The 19,881-nt window shown below is 50.1% G+C and overlaps 1 protein-coding gene across 1 annotated transcript; it reads right to left on the reverse strand.

Annotated features, from left to right (window-relative positions):
• Positions 1-2,616: 2,616 nt before the first annotated feature.
• LOC144180434 (uncharacterized) lies at positions 2,617-19,282 on the reverse strand. Its single transcript, XM_077708806.1, has 4 exons — positions 19,237-19,282; positions 17,162-17,525; positions 10,908-11,099; positions 2,617-3,722 (listed from the first exon to the last, which is right to left on the reverse strand). The coding sequence occupies exons 1-4, from the start codon at positions 19,280-19,282 to the stop codon at positions 3,497-3,499; spliced, it is 828 nt and encodes a 275-aa protein (XP_077564932.1). The 3' UTR covers positions 2,617-3,496.
• Positions 19,283-19,881: the final 599 nt, after the last annotated feature.

Consider the following 19,881-nt stretch of genomic DNA (forward strand, 5'->3'; position numbering starts at 1 on the left):
CGCTCTTCGTATTCGCCGAGATGTCCTGCGAGCGACCATCTCTGGGACCATGACAGTCCTCGACGCCTTGCTGCGGAGCCAGGCAGCAACGGCCCTTGACAGACAAAATGTCCTCGACCTCATCTTGCATGACCAGGTGAGCCTTCACCTACTCGACGCTCAAGTTCAGGAGAACCTGAAGGTTGAAGAATTTGATGCTGATGTTTTGGAAGCGATCGATTACGACGAGCGTATCTACGCCCTGCGAACGCGCGTACGATTCTCCGCGAGCCAAGACTCTTCCGCGAGCCCCGTTCTTCAACCTCAGGCGGCCCTGTTTACCACCCGCATCGCAACTTCGAATATTCGCTCGCTTCCCGAGGAGGCATGGCGGACAGTGGTCCTGGGTGACGTGCCGCCCGTCCGGGAAATAACTGGTGCGGCGGTAGAAGAACAGGACAACGACGACGGAGGCGCTGCAGCCTTTCAGAACGCCAAGCAAGACCCCGACGGGCTCAGCCCGGGAGAGTGGCTCCAGCGACCGCCATACCCTGGTGTTGCTGAGATTTCCGAGTTGGAGAAATCTGAGAGAGCCTGCCGAGACCTCGCCGTCGCTGACACGACCATCGTTTCCGAGACGTCTGACCGGCCTTGCCGCAGCGCTGGCGTCACCGACGCGGCTCTCACGTCAGAGGCGTCATTACAGCCCTTCCGCAACCCTCGCATTCACGACTTGACTACCGCCACGGAGACGTCGGACCCGTTCTGCCACGGCCCTAGATTCGATGATGCGACTCTTGTTTCGGAGACCTCCGAGTTTCTCTGTTGCGACCTTTACGTCGGCGACGCATCTCTCTTTTCGCCAGCAGTTCAGCAACCCGGTTACGAGTCAAATACGTTTTCATTGTGTTCAGCAACAAAAACACCGTTCGTGAAGAAGATTGACTCGCGTCAGGGGATAACGAAGCGCCTGCTCCTCCGACGCTCCATGATCGAGCTTCGACGCCGGAAGCGAGCTTCGGCCACGCTCGTCAAGGCCCGGTGGGGAGGTATCCTCGTAGCGAAGCTGAACAGATGCTTCTATGGTGACTACCCCTTCAGCAAGCGCAACTCGATTCGGGACGAGCCTTTGTACCTTGTTGGGAACGCGAGAGCGAAGTCCTATTGTTCGCAGAGATAACGGATACGCCGATCAAACACACGTATTTCCTCATGGAAGCAGTATCAGACGTGGAGGCGACGGCAATGCCATCACGCTACCGTGACGCTCTCTGGAAATTTGGCAGTATACATCATCTGTTTCCTTTCGATCCTGGCGGCTGCCTTCTGGCCGAAAACCGTGAGCACAGCTTGTTATCCCGGGTTTCGGCACCAGAAAATGTGTAGCGAAAGAAGACCCGCGTCTGGCTTCCGATGTGGTGATCGAGTCGATTAGCGAGGCAGTGAGCGCGTCCGATCCTCCAAACTTGGCGCGTCCAAACTTGGCGGCGGCGGGAGTATGTTAAGAAATAAAGATGGGCAGGCGGGGGCGGACAGTAGGGGGAGTAGAGGAGGAAGAAGAGGAGGATCGGACGCGCTCACTGCCTCGCTAATCGACTCGATCACCACATCGGAAGCCAGACGCTGGTCTTCTTTCGCTACAGATGTCTTTGCGATGATTTACCCGGTCATGATGTCTCTAGACAGTTTGTAAAATGCCTCTGTCTCCATGTACAAAATCTGTTTTTCAAGCTATAACATCTGTAGAGACGTCAAGGCGTACGCCCCTCCAAGGTGATCTTTAATGGTTACCAGTTCTAGAAAAATGAAAGTATATGACACTTATAGCAACAATGATCGAGTAAAGGTCGTTGCGGCAGCGAAGAAGAAGCAAATCGGCTCCAATCGCCTTCGTGAAGCAAATCGGCTTCAACCGTCGTGACGGTCGTGAAGGCTGTGCAAAGCTTCGCCACCTTCAAGTCTTGCGCGTTAGTGTGAGCTGCTTTCAATATTTGTTCTTTATTATACAGCTAATTTGAACGTTTCCGTTAAAAGTGGTGCCAGTGTCAGTTTAACGAGGCAATCAGCCGAATTCACCACACCTGCACTTTGTCTGCATGGGCCCTCGAGTATGGGCCCTCTGTATGGGCGCTCGACTGCATGATAACTCGAGTATTTAAAAAGGCAAAAAAAAAGAACATGTAAGACTAATTTGAAAGGGTAACAATCTTCTCACATAGGGCTGTGGTTAAAAGGTTCAAGATAGGGTGCCGCGCCTTAAAATTCTTGACGTGCCGGTGAAGTGCACCGGCTGCAACACTTGGCAGTTCCGGTGATGGGAATTCGAGGCGTGCCTGTTATCACAATAAACCTGGCTGGGTGGACTGGAACGGCTTCGAGGATATTCATTAGCCAGCAATCTAAAAGAAACATAAAATAGAGGAGCAAAATGCGCTCCAATCCACCCTGTGAAGGTGGTGGGAACGCGAAGCTGTAAACGACACCTAAAACGATTACCCATGCTACGTCACTTGAAATCGCAGACCTGGCTCTAGAATGAGTGACACCAGAGACCAATTCAATGTACAATATTATGGGCTCTCTCTCCCTCTCGGCAACACGGGTTTCGACAGGGGTGTGTCATTTATGCGTTTATTAGAGACCGTTCATGATTACAGCACAATACTAGATGAACAAGGGGAAGTCAATATAATGTTTTTAGACTTCCAAGAGGCATTCGATAGCGCGTAACGCTCAAAGTTACTCATCAAGAATAAATAAGTACTTAAAAACGAATCGTTGCTAGCCTGGATCAAATCTTATCTTTCGACGTGAAACTAACCATGGATGGCGCATCCGCAAGCACTGCGTCAGCCCAATTTACATTCCAAAAAGGCTGCGTTCTCGGGCCCCACTTTTTACTTTTTAGTTAGAATATTTCTCACGATATGAGCATCAAGATACAGCTGTTTGTAGATGACTGCTTTACCTATATTGAAATCTACTCTAATAGGGATCAGGCCCTCTTAAATGAAACACAGGGTAAAATACATTACGGAGTGCCCCTTTGCCGATAACTCTAAATTTAAAACACTGGTATCCCGGCAAATCACACCTATGGCAAATCTGTTACCATACATATATTGCCTAAATACCTATAAGCTCTCGAGAGTAACGAGTTATAAATGTTAGGTAGCATGATAACCTCCGATATAAAATGGAATCAAGATATTGTAACGAGGTCGAAGATGACAGTTGTTTTTTCCTCCTAGGAAAAACGTTTATTGGAGCGAACTTGTGCTCCTCTTCGGAGTCCCCTTCCAAGACCCAGCAGCCTTGGGTCCTTTCTCCAGCGTGGGATCCTGCCGCCGCATCAAATGGGCAGTACGCCACCAGCCATGCCCAAATAGACGTTGTGGTACTCGCCCTCTCCGTCGGTTTCGTCGTCAGTGTCATCGTCGCTCTCGTCTTCGTCGCTTTCTGCGGGGCGCCCAGGCTCGTTCTTCAAGTCCGCGGGCTTCTCCGCCCTTACGCTGGCTTAAAGATGGCCGGGTGCCAGCGTTGTCACCACTCCCGTAGGCGGCTTCCCCAAGGAGACGTCTTCGGGAGCAGTGCACGGAATAGGGCCTTGCATCTGCCGCTCGAGCCACGTCTGCTTCTGAAGCCCAGGCCATGTGATGCGCAGGCGCTCGAAGCTGGGCCCGAGGAAACTGGTGTAGCACAAGACGAGGGCGTCGTCTTGGGAGAAGGCGGCCGCTGGGGCTCTGGACAGGTAAGAGAAGCTGAACTGAACTTACCATTACAGCTACCGAAAACCACAAATCTCCGAGAAGGTTTCATCCCTTCGTTTCGAAGGGGACGTGTTCGCTTTCCACCCAGATGAAACCACACGAATTGCTGATCTTCGCTTCAACCACAGTGCAACTCGAAGGTGACCATGAGTAATTTTGCGTCAGTGATCAATTATTGCTAACGTTTTGCTCGCTTAGAACGTGGCAGTGCTTTTCTAACCAATAAAGTCGACCGCCATCCCCTCGTACGGTTTTCTCAACTGAAATTTTCGCCTCGCTTTTGTTGCTCTCCGGGCTGCACTTCTCGTGCCTGTAATGCCTGATGGACACCGAGTGCACTGTTTCTTACACGCGCCCCCTTCATTCCTATCTCTAATGAGAAACGGTTTCGTCTTAATTGGTGCAAAGCTGCAGGTAACAGGAGTTCCTATCTCGCTGATTCATCTCGTCTGCTATCGATACAGTGAAATGCAAACTTCCTTACGAACGCGCTTAGGTTAATTCACAAGCTGCAAACGGCGAATATGGAGAGCTTTAGTATCCCAATTCCGCGTTCACGTTTCTGCTTTCCTTGCCAGAGGTGCTCAAACGCCTCTGTAGACAGCATAAAAATTCTACCGGACATCTGCGATGGAAAATGCGGACCATGCGTCAACACGAAGTTTCCTTTGGTACATGGTTCGGTTTAATTCACGTTAGTAGAAAACAATTTCTTGAGCGGCAAGAAAATGCCAAGAAACCTGTTTTCTGGCAGCCACAAATACGCCGTAGAAAGAAGAAAGCCGGCGGATGTGCCGATGTTTTTTTTTAGCAAACCGATTTACGGCAACATTTTCCTTGGAAATAAACGCCATTCAGCCTTCTCTCCCTTAGCGCCTCAACCTTTGAAAGCCGAGGTTTCTTAGCGGCACCGATGTCGTCCTGCCAAATAACAAATACGTTTCCCCATAGATCGGCTGGTTGACTGAAAAGCTCTGATACGATCGCTAAACACACGGATCGTGCGTGAAACCGGGCCTCCATTAGGTAAAAAGCGTAAGTTGGAAATCGCAAACAAGGAACGGGTCTAGATAAGACAATAAGACACTAGATGCCTCGGTCATGAATAAGGGGTAAACAGTATAGCTTTACCTCCCAAACTACTTATCGCTACACATTGTGTGATCTTTCGCAAATGCGTTTACATAGTGCGCAAAAAATTGTCACATGGGTAAATTCTTCGTTTGCCATGTGGTTCTGTGAAGGTCCGACGATAGATTGAATGTAATTTCAGCGAATGTTCGACGCACTTTTCGGCTTTCGCGCTTCTCTCAATTTTATTCAGGAAGGGCCGGTAAAGTTTCGCAAAACAATATAGCGATTATTATGTCGACATTATCAAAACTCCGCGACAACTGCACAGGCGTACGCACCAAAACATTTGAACGGGCGATGGACCCAAATTACTCCTTTCTTGTTGTGTTTAGCCCTGCTAACAGTGCAACGTAATGCCTTGGAATCGTACTTATTATACCGCACCGCCAACTACATACGCGTAACTAAAGGTAGTTGTTTCTTTTTTTACAAATGCGGGACTTGGCCATAAACCTCGTTTTTTCCTTGCACTGAGCGATGCGGCTTAGAAATAGTAACAGGAGAAATTCGTGAATTTGTCGAGGTTCTTTTCTTTTTTCTTTATGAGACAACAAGCACACCAGTATTTTTTTCTACAGATAAATATGGTTGCGGCGCTCTGTAATCCAACGAACTCGCGAGAAGGCGCTAGTCAGCTTCATGATTGTCGGCATTCTAGAGACTGTACGCAAAGGATTCATTTTTATGCACAGGAAGACATATTTATTTACAGTGGTGCAAACTACTCGTCTCCAAATCTGTTGATCCAAACGGTGCAACATAATGTCCAGAAAGCAGAAAAAAAAAACTATGCTTATTACATCAGTCCGGCGGAAACAAATGCTTAAGTAAAGCTGGTAGTGGTGGGTTCCTGCCAATTTAAAACATACAGTCTAATGCCGTGGGGGGCCAGGTGCCTCGATGCTGGAATGCAAGAATGCATGCTGAGGGTATCCGCGAAGAGGAGATCCCGTAGGTGGAGTACGGATTCCATTTTTTGCGTTCTAAGGAGCAAACAGCGAGCGCTTCCCAGCTTTGACACCTCGACTGTCAACCACTGGCGAAAGCAAGGAGGGGCTGAAGGGCACCGCAATATTTTAGGGGTCATAGGCGATGAACGGACAAAGCCATTCACTCTGCCATTTATTAAATAACTTCTTCCGTCAATTTGCTTCACTAGCAAGCCATTTACCACGCTCTGTATTCTCGAACATCTCCCCTTCACAATCATCCGTTTTTATGGTTCAGTCGAAAAAGTAAAAAACGCAAAAAATGAACGCACAAAGGGTAAGTACCACCTGACCTTGCATGGATGGCGAAATGTGCCTTCTGGTCGTCATGCTCCCCCTAAAGTTTTCTATGGATCTGGCGCCTCCAGAAATTGAAGCCCGGATGCACCAAGGCTATAACGTTCGGATTTACTGCTGTCGTGCTTTAGTTGTTTGGGGAGCTTGAAGGCTGCTTCAATATCTCCCGCGCAAACGATTGTCCTTCGCCAGCGCCAAACCACAGAATTCCGACGGATGAGCTCAAAGGAGTTATTCAGAATTCCTTTCTCACCAATCGCTCAAGGTGTGCCCTAACGCTCGTGTAGTTTGTTGGCAATGGAATTCCCGCAAGATCCGCGCCCATCGGCTAGCCTCAAACACATTTGCAACGCGCGTATGCAGGAGCCCAGCCCACTTGACCGAGCAGCGGACACAGCGCATCTTTTCTCGCACTTTCAACGCCACAACTGTTCCGTGTAAAACACGCTGTACGGTGTTGGTAAAAACTAACTTCAACTTTAGCTTCGATAGGTTTGCCCTGTAGTCACTGGTGGCACGTATATCTGCAGTGTCCAGCTGGCTGCACTGGTTCTCCTGTCATCTTCGACCGTTGATTAGGGAAAAGAACGAGGGACGCTTAGCATTCAGGGGAGAATCACGATTATTTCGTTTTCTATCCTATATCGTTCACACTGCGTCGACTGTGTGTTGTTCGCACGGGGACTGGACTTTCAATTGCATGTCAGTTGCTAGTCCAGCACGTGCGTTCTCTCTTCTGTCGTTCTGTCGTTTATGTAGGCTTGTCTGTCTCTATGTACCGCGAGGCACACACATTTGAGCTGCATTCAAAATGGGCGCGGAGCAACAACCTCCTTGAGCGACTGTGGCTCTGCGAGCAAGTGGTAGCAGTTGACGGCGGTATGCGCGAAAACGACAGGAAAGCAAGCAGTACGCCAGAGCACTCCGCTCCATCTGAGGAAGAAGGCGAGGTTATGGACGCCAGCTTAGTGCAAATTAGCTATTTGCGCGGTGATTTCTGCTTAACCGTTGTTATTTGTTATTGTTTGTTACAAGCAGGTTTCAACGAACGAAGAAAATTGTTATAAAAGCTTTGTCCGAAATATCATTGAGAACTTGCAGCCGGAATCATTGGCAGGCCAGGATAGTACAACATATATTCTCTTCAGCAAGCTTTGCACGCGGCAACTGCACCAAACATCTGCTTTAGAATGTCGTCTTCGGAAAGCAAAAGGCCACGCAGGTGACTTTCAACGTGGCCGTGCGAGAGATTCTATCAGTGCCCCCGGAGCAGTTAAACAGTCATCAACATTTTCCTACAGGGCTCCCTTCCCTGCGGTATTCTTTGAGCCGGAATCGTTCCAATCATTGTTGCCTGTCGGCGTTAGCCAGCGGTGTTAATACTGCGCCCGCGTAGTGATGGCCGAACATTGCGGACACTGATGGTTTGCAGCATTCAATCCTCCTCAATCAAGGCTCGCTGATGCTCATCTTAAAGTAAAGGTATACCCTTATTCCACCCGCATGTTTGCGCACAGCCTAATGTGCGAGGGGTGGCGATTGCAATGAAAAATTCAGGGAGCGCCAAACGACTAATGCATGTATGACTTGACCGGCTGATTTGGCCGAGTTCATCTACCGCACACACAAATAGTTGTTATGAGGCTAAATATATTGACTGCACGCTAGAAAGATGCCACTATTCTTCAGTAGACAGGTAACTCTTAGGCTTTGAGCTGTTATAGCTACACTGCAAATCCAGCACTCGAAGCCAGACTGTCTGTTTCGAAAGCACTATATTAGCCAAAGAAGCCCAGAAAACTGCATTTATCCTCCGAATCAGCCTGTGGGAATACTCTTCTGAGCTCCGGAAAGAAAAATTACGCCCACCTCCCCTCGCGGGAACCCTGGTGTGATGCAACGCATCTCATGAGGGGTTCCATTGGCGTTTTCCATCGTATTGATTACGCTTATAGGAGGGATTCTCACGCGAAGGGGAGGTGGGCGTAATTTTCCATTTTCACCATGCAATGCACATGCAGTACACGTATGCTCAGGTATGGTCTTTATTGCAGACGAGAATGAGTGCCTTGTGGTCCGTAAAGTGCACATTTAGGGGCTCGACAATTGCATCAAGCAATCGTCGAGTACTGCGAGAGAGTGCAAGCGTAACGCGGACGACCGTCGACTGAGACCGGCGGAGCGCGGCATGCTGCTTTATATTCACAGCGCCCGAAGGAGAGGAGTGCGCAGAGAGAGAGAGAGTACTGCACATGCGCAGCGCGCGCAGCGCCGAGGGCAGCGCCGCCCACCGGCGCCTAGCAACAGAGTGAGAGCGCGCTGCGCCAACCCGCAGCTGTTCGGGAGAGAGCGTTCGCTATCGGAGAGAGGAGAGGAGGAGAGGCGCAGCTGTGCGGACAATGCCGGACAGACGCAGGAAGGACAGAGGGGCGAGCATGAGATGCGTTGCATCTAATAAAACACTTTGCATGGGCTAGCGACAAACATGCATCCTCTGGATTGCGATTACTGTGCCGTACCAAATATTGGCCCCTGTTGATTGATCTGAACGAGCAAAGGGTTGCACGTGATGTCTACGCATCGCACTTATCTACGCGCACTGCCGCGTGACACTTCTCGTAACAACCCAAGCTTCCACGTGTGTGAGAAAAATGTGGAAAAGCAACCAGGGTCGTCGCTTACAATACTTAGAGAGATTTTACGTGCGAGACCCGTGACCCTATACACAGACCCACATGGGAGATAGAGCAAGAAAGGTATACCCGATTATCCTAGCGACCTATAGCCACGAAGGCCCGCATGCGCCCTAAGCCCATGCCCACGCTCAAACGACACGGAAACTGCAAGGCACCTAATAACCAAGCGGCCAGACAGCAGCCTAGAAATACCTATTTTTGTGCAAGAAAGTGGATAATTTAATCGAAGAAATTGAGCTCTCACACGACATTTTCTGGCTGATACATTTGTCATTTTTCATTCGCCCGCTGTCACTACCCGAACTCTCAGAGGGATTGTTTCGTCTATGTCCTCTGAGCTCTCAAAATGACCAGTGGCACAATTTACCCAGTGCATCTTTGAAGTAACATCCTGCAGCAAACGTGCTGACAGAATAAAATATCCGTGGTAAAGCCCTTGTTTTGCTTTCACAGAAGGCAAAGTCCTTGCGGTATCAATTTCTTCGATCTCTTTTTTGGAAATGCAGTTGCTGTCACAGCTGAATATCACTATATTTAATTATTTAGTTTCCCTAGTAGCTCAAATTTCATCCCGCCACAGCGTGCTCCACTGATGGGAGCATGTGCATCCTTTGGTAACGTAACATAATTTCGTAAATACATTAAAGTAAAATTTACACTGCAAGGGATAATGTTTCCAAAACTGTCATGGCTGTTTGGGTTGTGCCGCGTTTTTTTTTTATAGAAGGCCGCGAGAAACGAGATGGTAAGTTGGAAATTGCTTTGAATCTGGAGGTTGAATTTCTGAAAGCGTCAACGGGGTAGTAAAATTATCCACTACCAGAAATTATGCTGAAATTTTGTGTCACTGACGTTTATGTTACACGTTTACATAGGTGCACTATCTTTTGAATCGTATTTCGAATGGTGGTTGAGACCCGCCGCGGTGGCTCAGTGGCTAAGGCGTTGCGCTGCTGAGCACGAGGTCGCGGGTTCGATTCCCGGCCGCGGCGGCCGCTTTTCTGATGGAGGCGAAAAGCAGAAACGCCCGTGTGTACGAGATTTTGGTGCACGATAAAGATCCCCAGGTGGTCAAAATTAATCCGGAGCCCTCCACTACGGCGCGCCTCATCGCCTGCGTTGCGTCGGCGCGTTAAACCCCACAATCAATCAATCAATGGTGGTTGATGGCTAAGCTGAAGAAGGGGATTATCGAATTAATTGTTGAGTGTATGCCTATTTTCACGAATGTCAAAATTAGCCATATCCTTCTACGCTGGCTGATTTGTGAGACAATATCAGCAAACTGGCTGTTATGCAGGGCTAAAACTAAATACTGTGCTTGAACACCCATTGGGGCATTACCAGAGCGCTCCTTGCAGTCTTTTCCTGACGTGACATTAACATGCTGCGGGAGCAGCCCCATAGGAGTCGCATGGGAGATTGTCACGGGAGATTGTCACCTTAAACGCGTTCTTCAATATGCCTCTTGAGATGACGTTTATGTGAGGAATAAGCGAGCGCCAAGCCTTTGTCGAAAAGCCCACGTGACAGCACCCCTTTTTATTTAGGTCCTGAAGTCAGGAATATGTTCAGCCGCGTCCCGACGCACTGGCGAGCTAGATTACTGCACCTTGCGCCTGTCTATAAACCCATGCCACACCACGGACCTTACTGGTTGTACGCATTTCAATAAAGGAAAAGGCAACAAAACGTGCACTACTACCGTCTGCAACTTGAAATCTCGTTTAGAGGGGAAGAAAAAAACTCAATGGTCACTGTAGCTGCTTAAAGAAGGGGTATATTTCCGGCAAAAACACAAAAAGCACTCAACAACAACACCAACAAAAAAAAACGCAGGCGCGCAAGAACAACGCAACATGAAACTAGTTCGCCTGTCGCGTCATCGCTTTCGTTATTGGAGTACAGCCTATTGTTGACACTGGATGCTCTCAGCGGTCCAGTTAACAAAATCTGCGGAAAGTTATAGGCTTCCGATTGGTTAGCTAATACTTTGTGCGTTCAACCAATACCCTTTTGGCTTCTATACAGCAGTCACCTACCGCATGGACGGACCGGGTCTGGTTTTCGTCGAGGTCCACGCGGAAGGCACGGGATATACAGAGGCCCGGTGACGGTCCTTGCCGGCTGCTCCCAGAGGCTTCAGCCCGGCCTTGCACCCCGCCGTCCGCAGTGTTGGCGGAACCTTTTCCTCGCATGGGAGCGACAGTAACACGCTGCGCCCAGTTGGCGGTCTGCACGAAAGTACCGTTCGCTGAAGAAGACTGTTCGGTGCAAGAGGATGAATGAGCCGCACTATTACTCTAAGCTCTAAAAAGGCCCAAGTTTACTTTTCGGAATCCCTTCCTCACGAGCAACAACAGAAACTATGCTCGCAGTGGGGGGTAAAAGTTGGCATTCGCTTAAGATTTCGCAGCCTGCTGTCTAGCTCCGTGTAAAGAATGATTGCATGCATCCTTTCCCTTGGGATGACGGGCACGCGCAGTCAGCCCTGCCAGCGGATGACAAGACCCCAAGGGCCAGCGAAGAAGCAGCCAAACCGTCGCCTATTCCAGTGGTTCGCTCGCATTAAAGCGCACGCACTGACGGCACAGCCCACGCTGAGCGTTAGGTGCAGGCGAAGGAACCGCTTCATCTTCGCCCAGACACGTGGGGCTGTAGCGGCGAGTTTCGCGCGCTGGCGGCTGAATTTCACTTGCGATGTAACGAAAGGCCATGACAGCTGTGGACTAATGGAGTTTTAGCTTTAAAACAAGCGTGATATCACCAGCGGGCACGCATGAGATGCGCTGTACGGAAACAGCCACAACAACAAAAAATTGCGTACAGCCGGCGGTCACAAGATAACACGGACAAGGGAGCGGCGTCCAAGAACTATCGGCGCGACAGCTTCAGGCCCAGCGCCAGCTGTCGAAATGTTTAAGTGGATGCGTAGTCATAGTCCGCACATATTAATTTTCTTGGTTATATCTGCAGCGCTTCGTTTCTCTCAATAGCAGCACCCGGCAGCGCCTGATGTGGACGAGTGAGCGGCACGATTATTCGCAGAGTGCAGCAAGTGCTGAAGCCGTGCAACCGTCCCGCTTAGCTCTATGTTCGCCATACTACGAGCTTTAAATCTCTCGGGCAGATCGAGTGGCCGTGGTCATACGCTCCTTTAATGCGTAAGCATTCTTTGCCGGTACCTCACAGCACCAACCATGCTACATCCTGCAAATGCAGAAAAAATCATTAAAATGGCGAAGTTAACGCATTTAATCGGTAGGTTACGGTAAGTGCAAGTAATTGATAGAACAAATTTTCAAACTCCTAAAAAGAGAAATTATGTAAAAAATCGAACTAATGAGTTCAAAATTTTCTCGCACAAACCCAAACCACACCACTACGAACAGAATAAGAAGCTTCGAAAAAAATAAACCGAGCTAGCAAGAAAAATTATGAAAATCTACAGACCCTGTAACGCAAGCCACTTGCACAAAAATGCATAATTTAGCGAAGTTAGAATATATAATGGTAAGAACATAAATGTCCATGGCTTGTCGAAAATCAAATGCTAGCTAAAGAGAATCCGTGCTGTAATGCTTGTTATACGCTCTCCTTTCGCCACATTTTGACACGCAACACAATTCAGTCACGCATGAAACCTCATCCTCGACTTGCCGGAACGCCATTCTGCTGTAGAGCTTACAATTATTACAACTTAGATCGTTGCTGCGCGCGTTTTATTTCAAAGGTACAGGTGCCCCAAAAATAATACGGAGCACGGCAGCGGTGGCCAGAGCGCTCAAAACTGCATGCCAGCGCGATCTATGCGTAGATGCGCCCCAGATAGCGAGAGTGCGTGGGCACATCCGGCTGGCCCCTCTCAATGTTCTGACCACGGAGCAAGGTTCTGCCGCTCGTCTTATCGCCTGCTCAAGCGAAGCCGCGCTACTGCCACCCCTGCTCGACAGGGGCGCTTTCGGAGCTTCATGAAGGCCTGTTTACGCAGAGCCAGCAAAGAAAGCTTCGTCTTCAGCGGGGTCTACTTTCTGCTTCGTCATGAATGCCACCGGTTTCACTATGGGTGCCCGCCGTGCTTCGCGATCCACTTGATTTTGAATCATGTGGCTAGAATAATGCCTGGCTCCAGCTAGCCCATAAAAATGAGCAAAAAAAAAAATTTCATGCGCGTACTGGCTGCATTGCCTTAACGATACAAATGGGCGATCAAATAAAATCGGAAGTGATACCTTTGGACTCCAGTTACTTCAACACAAATATACTTTATTACGCGGGAGACACAAACCTACACAAATTCACTTAAAAATGAAGTGTGTCCCGGCTTGAGAAGGCAGTGATTGGGCCCATTTTGCAACAATGCTCGGCGAAATCAATCAAGGGTGGTCGCCATTGAAGCAAATTCTGAAGCAACCTTTTTTGTCTAGAAATTCTGTTTCAACTATTTGTTTCATTGTCAATACCTTTGATTCACTTTTTAATCAGTGCAGGATATTGTCGGAAAGCCCTCGCTAAGTTCACTATATTCCCATTTTTGCAGTTCATTGAATTTGATCTAATGAAGCCTATTTGTTTTGAAGCAACTAGCCTTTACTCCACTCACTTTCTCAATTCTCTTGAGCGGCGCTTAGAACCGTCGCAGCAATGCAGCCAGTACGCGCATAAAATTTTTGTTTTTTGCTCATTTTTATGCGCTAGCTGGAGCCAGGCATTATTCTAGCCACATGATTCAAAATCAAGCGGATCGCGAAGCATGGCAGGCACCCATAGTGAAACCGGTTGCATTCATGACGAAGCAGAAAGCAGACCCCGATGAAGACGAAGCTTTCTTCGCTGGATCTGCGTAAACAGGCCTTCATGAAGCTCCGAAAGCGCCCCTGTCGAGCAGGGGTGGCAGCAGCGCGGCTTCGCCACGGCCGGACTGGAGGAGCGGCGAGCGCGCAATGAAAGTGCGCTCCCGCCGCTCCTCCAGCCCGGCCGTGGCTTCGCTTGAGCCGGCGATAAGACGAGCGTCAGAACCACGGAGCAAGATAAACAGGAGCGCCGACTTCGCTATCTCCTGCGGGCTCTTAATCACGGCCGGACTGGAGGAGCGGCGAGCGCGCACTTTCATACGGCCTGCGCACCCAACAAGGAAACGATACAGCAGATTCTTGACAGAGTGAGGGCGCTTCGAACCTACCCTCTACCCTCCCAACCCTCTTTTTTCTAGTCAACGCATCGCCTCTGGCCGAGCGAGCCGACAACGCTTGCCGCACGTGTTTTAGATCTGCCGCGGAATATCACCGGTACCAATGAATGCCTTTGCTGCTATATCTCACCAAAAAGAAGACTTGTTGTGCACTTCAGTTGCATGATTAAGAGTTTTAGCTGTATGTTTTTGACAGTGCGCCCGCTGTCAGCGGTCCGCTCAGACTGACGGGAGAGTGAGCAGCAGAAACAGGTTTAGCTAAGCGATAACCGTATCTCCCTCGGCGGGAAATCATTCGCGTCACTGGTCGTGCCCTGTGCGTGCGCAGACCAAGGCATAATCCAAAAGTAAAAATAAGAACTGATACTTCAGTCACGGAGAATGCCGCGTTTATTGCCTGCCTCACCATTTTCATATAATACAGTCGCTGATAAGATATGAAGGCCTCGCAATTTTTCTTCATGTGCCCCGAGTTGAAATGTTTCTTTCAATGTTGTGATTAGGTGCTTCCGAGTGATAATGTTAGGCTGTTTGACCCTCTTAGACCGAAAATTCAAAAGGGGGGAAACAGTGGCCTATTTTCATGACGCACATGTAAATTTACTCGGACGGGTATCATGTGTAGCCATGGCAGGGCTAGGGCAGTGGCAAATGCGCGCGCGCCGCCGCTCTACCCCACCCGTGCTGTAGGTCAACCAGCGAGGGTTGGTCCGCAGCGCCACGAACTAGCGGCGGTGACAGGTGGGAACTATACCCAAAGCGCAGGCCGTATGAAAGTGCGCGCCCGCCGCCCCTCTAGCCCGGCCGCGACTTAATGTCCACCACTCGCGGAGCGCAATGTAGATGGCGCAGCGAATGGTCCGGCGGCTAAGCGGCCGGCGTTCCGCGTGCGCCGGCGGGCGCGTTGGCGAAACGCATTCCGTCGGCTTTTGTCGTCTGCTTCGGCGACGGTAGTTTTGAGCACGGAGTGCTTTGGGCCTGCGTTGGTGCCGCTTCGCGTTCATTGCGCTCCTCCATCGCACGGCTTGATTACCTTGTTCGACAGCACCTTCTGGGTAACCCGAACCCGAAGGAATTGAGTGGTCGTACGGCACGGCAAAGATGCGTTAAGGATTGGTTTGCAGGCGGGAAAACAAAATGTAGGGCGCACATATAGACATATGGCTGCTATACAAACACTACCTTTTGCGCAGTGCTTGCCGAAAATGTGACTCCGTTTGTAAATTTGTGAACACCAATTCGGCTGTGTTTTAACAGGTTTTACAAAAGGCGAAAGGAGCAACTGGTTCTGATCACTAGCGATTATAAAAGTTGCCTCAGCTTTCTCGCCGTTCTCCAACTTACGTCCAAAACAGAGTGTGCCTACAACACGGACCGGCACTCACACGCTCATCAGAAAATAACAGAAACGCGATAACATCACCCGCGACTGCCCGCGACATAGCAATCTGCTCAAGATCGAGGCACTGACAGTGCGGTCTTTTCACAAGCCTTCATTTCGCGATATTTGAATTCGTCCGGACCCTATATCTCTGTGGTGATGACTCGCCAAAAGAAAAAGGTTTGACGAGCCGGTTGTTTTGCTGGTCAGCCGCTTAAAGAAAAAAAAAACGCCGGGAACTCTCGTAGGCCCAAAATTGCAGCCATACGAATCGTAGCATTTTATTTGGAGTCCACGGCGTTATCGACGAGATAACACGACCGTAGAGCGACAGTGAACATCGGGCGGTAAGTTGCGGTATGGGTTACAATGAAGGTTGCGTTTGATATTCTTGGGTGCCTTATCCAGATGACAGTGTTTTTGTACACTTATTACAACAGGGCAGCCGTCCAATTCAGTCATGGCACAGAAATGTGTGTCTCATTGCCGTTTGCGGATGGAGACTCTGGGCGACCCTTGTAAGCTTTGTTCGTGCGCGAGAAGCGGCATAAATAATTAAGCAGGCGGCCGGAGAGCGGGCCAACAACAGAGGGTAATTTTTGCGCTGCATCGGTTTGTCGTAAGCAGAATCACGCTAGACTGCATGTTGTGGCGTTTCATATTACTCTTGCTCATTCTTTGGTGTTTCTAAAGTCGTCGTCGTTCAGCTGCGTCTTACATCTGCTGGGTTAGTACAATATTTTTAGCGGGTCTTGATAATGTCAGAATAAACGCTCCCCCGATAGAGAATAAGCAATCGTCATGTATGGGGTGGCGTGCGATTATCTGTGCCGTCAATTCCGGCTGCGCACGGGTGTTTAAATTCCGCGCGTGCAGGCATTCCTCCTGCATAGTAGGACAGGCATACGACAGACGTCATTGCGAAAGAAACGACGCCTCTGGGGAGAGCGAAGAAGGGAAGAGCCATGTACAGAGGCACAGCGACGAGAGGGCAAACGAAGGAGGAAGGGAGCAAAGGGAAAGCTGGGCGGCCGGCGGCGCGTGGACATTATCGGCCCGAGCAAAAGAATTTTTCTGGGCCACAGTCGGCGCTCCTCTTTATATCTTGCTCCGTGGTCAGAACCAGCTCTGTGGTCAGGGGCCAGCCGGATGTGCCCACGCACTCTCGCTATCTGCGGCGCATCTGCGCATAGATCGCGCTGGCATGCAGTTTTGCGCGCTCCGGCCACCGCTCCCGTGCTCCGTATTATTTTTGGGGCACCTGTACATTCGGTGCATGCCCCAAACCACCGTCAGCTGCAAAGGAATCGTTCTGCTCTCTCGGCGCACCTCAAAATGCGCCGCTAATTGAGTATCCCAGAGCAACGAGGCGGTGCCGGCGAATCCGAGAAAATTTACATACAGTGGCTGACTTGCGCTTGACCCGCATTCACACTCAACTACCACGATGGCAGGCGCTAAGACCGAAAGTGTTGCAACGCTAACTTATGCCGCTGTATTTTGTGGCCGCCTGTACACGCCAAGTAACTATTTATGCACACCTAAACGACTTCACGTGCGTACCCACCTGGCTCTTTTCCAAAACTCACGCGTGGTGGTCTGCCGCAGATGCAAAATATTCGAGTCTCCTCCCGAAGGGTAATTCCTAAACTAGCATGCCTCTTGCGAGGTTACTTTCAGCGATACACATTTGGGTTCAAGCAACGATGTTCGCGCCCGCGTACCTCACGGGGTGGCCGTGTGTGGTTTCCGCGTGCGTTCCAGGGAAAGGCGAGGGCGCCGTCGAAGTCAGGCGATGGTTGCTCCGAGGTGCCCTTCTTAGCAGCAGGTCCACCTCCAACCCCTGGCATCCGCTCTCCTGGCCGCTCGGTTTGCACACACGCGAACTGCAGCCAAGCACGCCATCATGCTGGCAGGCGGGGAAAAAGATGGTTTCCTCGAAGAACGCTGCTTCATGCGGGAAGAAGGAACGCAGGCAGCCACGAAGAGAGCAGGGCCGTGCAGAACTGGAGACGTGTCGCTCTGTACAACAACCACGTTGAATGATGCAATGGCACGCGCTCGTGTTCGACGCAGGCGCAAGGAAGACTGCGCGCCAAAGCTCGTGCCGTCCATGTTGCGGGTAGTGATAGTGATTTCAGCGCCTTTTCAAACGGGCTCGAATGTACACCGCTATGGTGAGAAATATTTTTTTTTCGATGTCTCCTTAGGTGCAATAAAATATACTACAGATTTTTTTTTTCCCGTTCTTCCCGTCGTTTTTTTTTTTTTTGTTAGCGTGAGCAGGCGTGCTGTACCACATACGAAGAGCCATTTGTTCGGGGAAAGCTGACATGCGCGAAATAAGGCCGAATCCCAAATAAAACGGGTAGCGTGTCGTTCTTGCTGGTCAACGTTGTTGTTTTCCTTCGCAGACGTTTGAGCGAACATTTAACTGGGTACATGTTGTGCCTTCACAAGGGCACAACAGCTATATATCATCATCGTCGTGAAATGCTTCTGGTTTTGAAGGTGGAAAGGAAGGCTCAAGCAATCGATAATGATTGTTGTGGCCGTCGTGGAGACAATGATGATAAAGATTTTTGGGTTCTAGAAACCAAAGAGTTTTTTTTCGAAATCTGATATTATTAGTTTTCTCTTTTTTTCAAGTCGGTCAGCATAGGCTATTTTAACTGAATCTTGAATCAAACCCTCCAGCATGCTTTAGGCAGGGGCAAAAGCAGCGCGAAGTTTAAATAACACTTCCAAAAATACCTGGTTCACTTTTACACGTGCACCTGAAGCCGTAAGCTCGCAAATATCTGTGAGGTTGCGGCAAAACAAACGGCGGTGTTGTCTTAGCTCTATCTTGTACTGCTTCTTCCCTCTCCATCATGTCTTTCACACTCTTATCTACCATTTCATTCTCCCTCCACTTCTCCTCTCACGCACCGGGTTGTACGCAGGTGAGCTCCCTGCCGAGCTCAAGAATACCCCCCCCTACACTTATTGTCCTTTTCCTTTTCCTCGAACCACGTTGCCACTTGTGGTCATGCCGGCGCTCTTACAGGGCACGCTGTTCTTCCTCGTCGCGCACAACACACATCGGGCCCACAGCTTGCCCAGAACGCAACGACGCAACAGCGGTACCATTGATGACGTCGCTAGGCTATGTGTGATATCACGAAAAAGAGGCCGCAACATCGACGGCGCACAACTGGCGAAACACCGCTGGAGGTGAACAGGTGGCCGAAGGGAGAAGGTGCACTGATGTGACGAGGGGGTACTCGCGGCTTTTCTCAGACTACGGACGCAAAAAGGAAACGGCAGAGTTAGCAACAGATCCAATTGAAAGAGCTATAATGCCCAATTGAATGCCGAGTGCGGGCGCTGCTTCGACGTATATTTATAGGGCGCCAGCTGTCGTCGACACTGGCAGTTCCCTCCCAGTAGGTATCACAGGAATCCACCCACCATGGCCCGTCCCAGAGGAAGGCCAGGTTGTTGGGCTGAGCCCAAATACGCGGGTTCGATCCCAGCAGGGGCGCTCGTTTTTCTGGGAGAGGCGCGAGCATAAGACTGGTCGTGTGGCGGCGTTTCAGCGAGTTCCAAGGGGCCATAAAGACAAAATACTTCAAGTCTGAGTCTCCGAAAAGGCTGCTTTGCCCAATAACCATCACGCTAATTTTAGAGCAAACTACAAACAATCTCTCAGGAGTTAAGGAAAACAGAGGAAGCAGTGGTGACAAATGCCGCCACTTTCCTGTGGGGTGATGATGTTACGGCTGGGAGCTTGTTTCTACGATTAGTGGCAGCCCACCGAAGCGGCCGCCAAGAGACATGACTGAGAGATCGTAGTAGGCCATCCAGTCTCCTTTTAGGGGCGAAGCTCCTGTTGCTCGCGGCAAGTCCCTCGGCGCGCCGTGTCCACTAGTACTCGAGGCAACAGCTAGAGGCGCAGCTGTGCAATAGCTCGTAGAGTGCCTGTATACGCCTCGAGCGCGGCCTATAGGGGCGCCACTGAAATTCCCCTAGCGGCCCCTTTCGAAAGCAGGCGCGGGAGTCCCCGGCCCGCTCCCCCCTGTCGCCGTTGCTTTTGGGGCTCGTTCAAGACAGCGATTTACCGTTTGTCCGCGTTCGAAATACCGAATAACGTGGGGCAGGCACTCTGTTTGCAAGCGTGGCATGTTCACGAGAGTATAAACGTTTATGACGCGATCTTAGTGAGATCTATATGAGCGCCGGGCGTGTGTCACAGTCCGGCGTCCCGAAGCCAGCATTTGCATGCAGCTGATTGCAATTCCGCTGCCCTGAAATTTAGTGACAGTGTCTCCGTAAGCAGTGTTTCCTCCGATGGTCATGTTGCGGCCATACACACTATGATGTAAATCGACTTTGTGCACTTACAAAATCTAGCGGAGCACTCATACCTGACAGCACGCAAGTTACGCCTGCCAATATCACA

The sequence above is a fragment of the Haemaphysalis longicornis genome, unplaced genomic scaffold (assembly GCF_048455015.1).
Source record: "Haemaphysalis longicornis isolate Haplotype H1 unplaced genomic scaffold, Haemaphysalis longicornis Haplotype H1 scaffold_1, whole genome shotgun sequence".
NCBI classification, from domain to species: Eukaryota; Metazoa; Arthropoda; class Arachnida; order Ixodida; family Ixodidae; genus Haemaphysalis; species Haemaphysalis longicornis.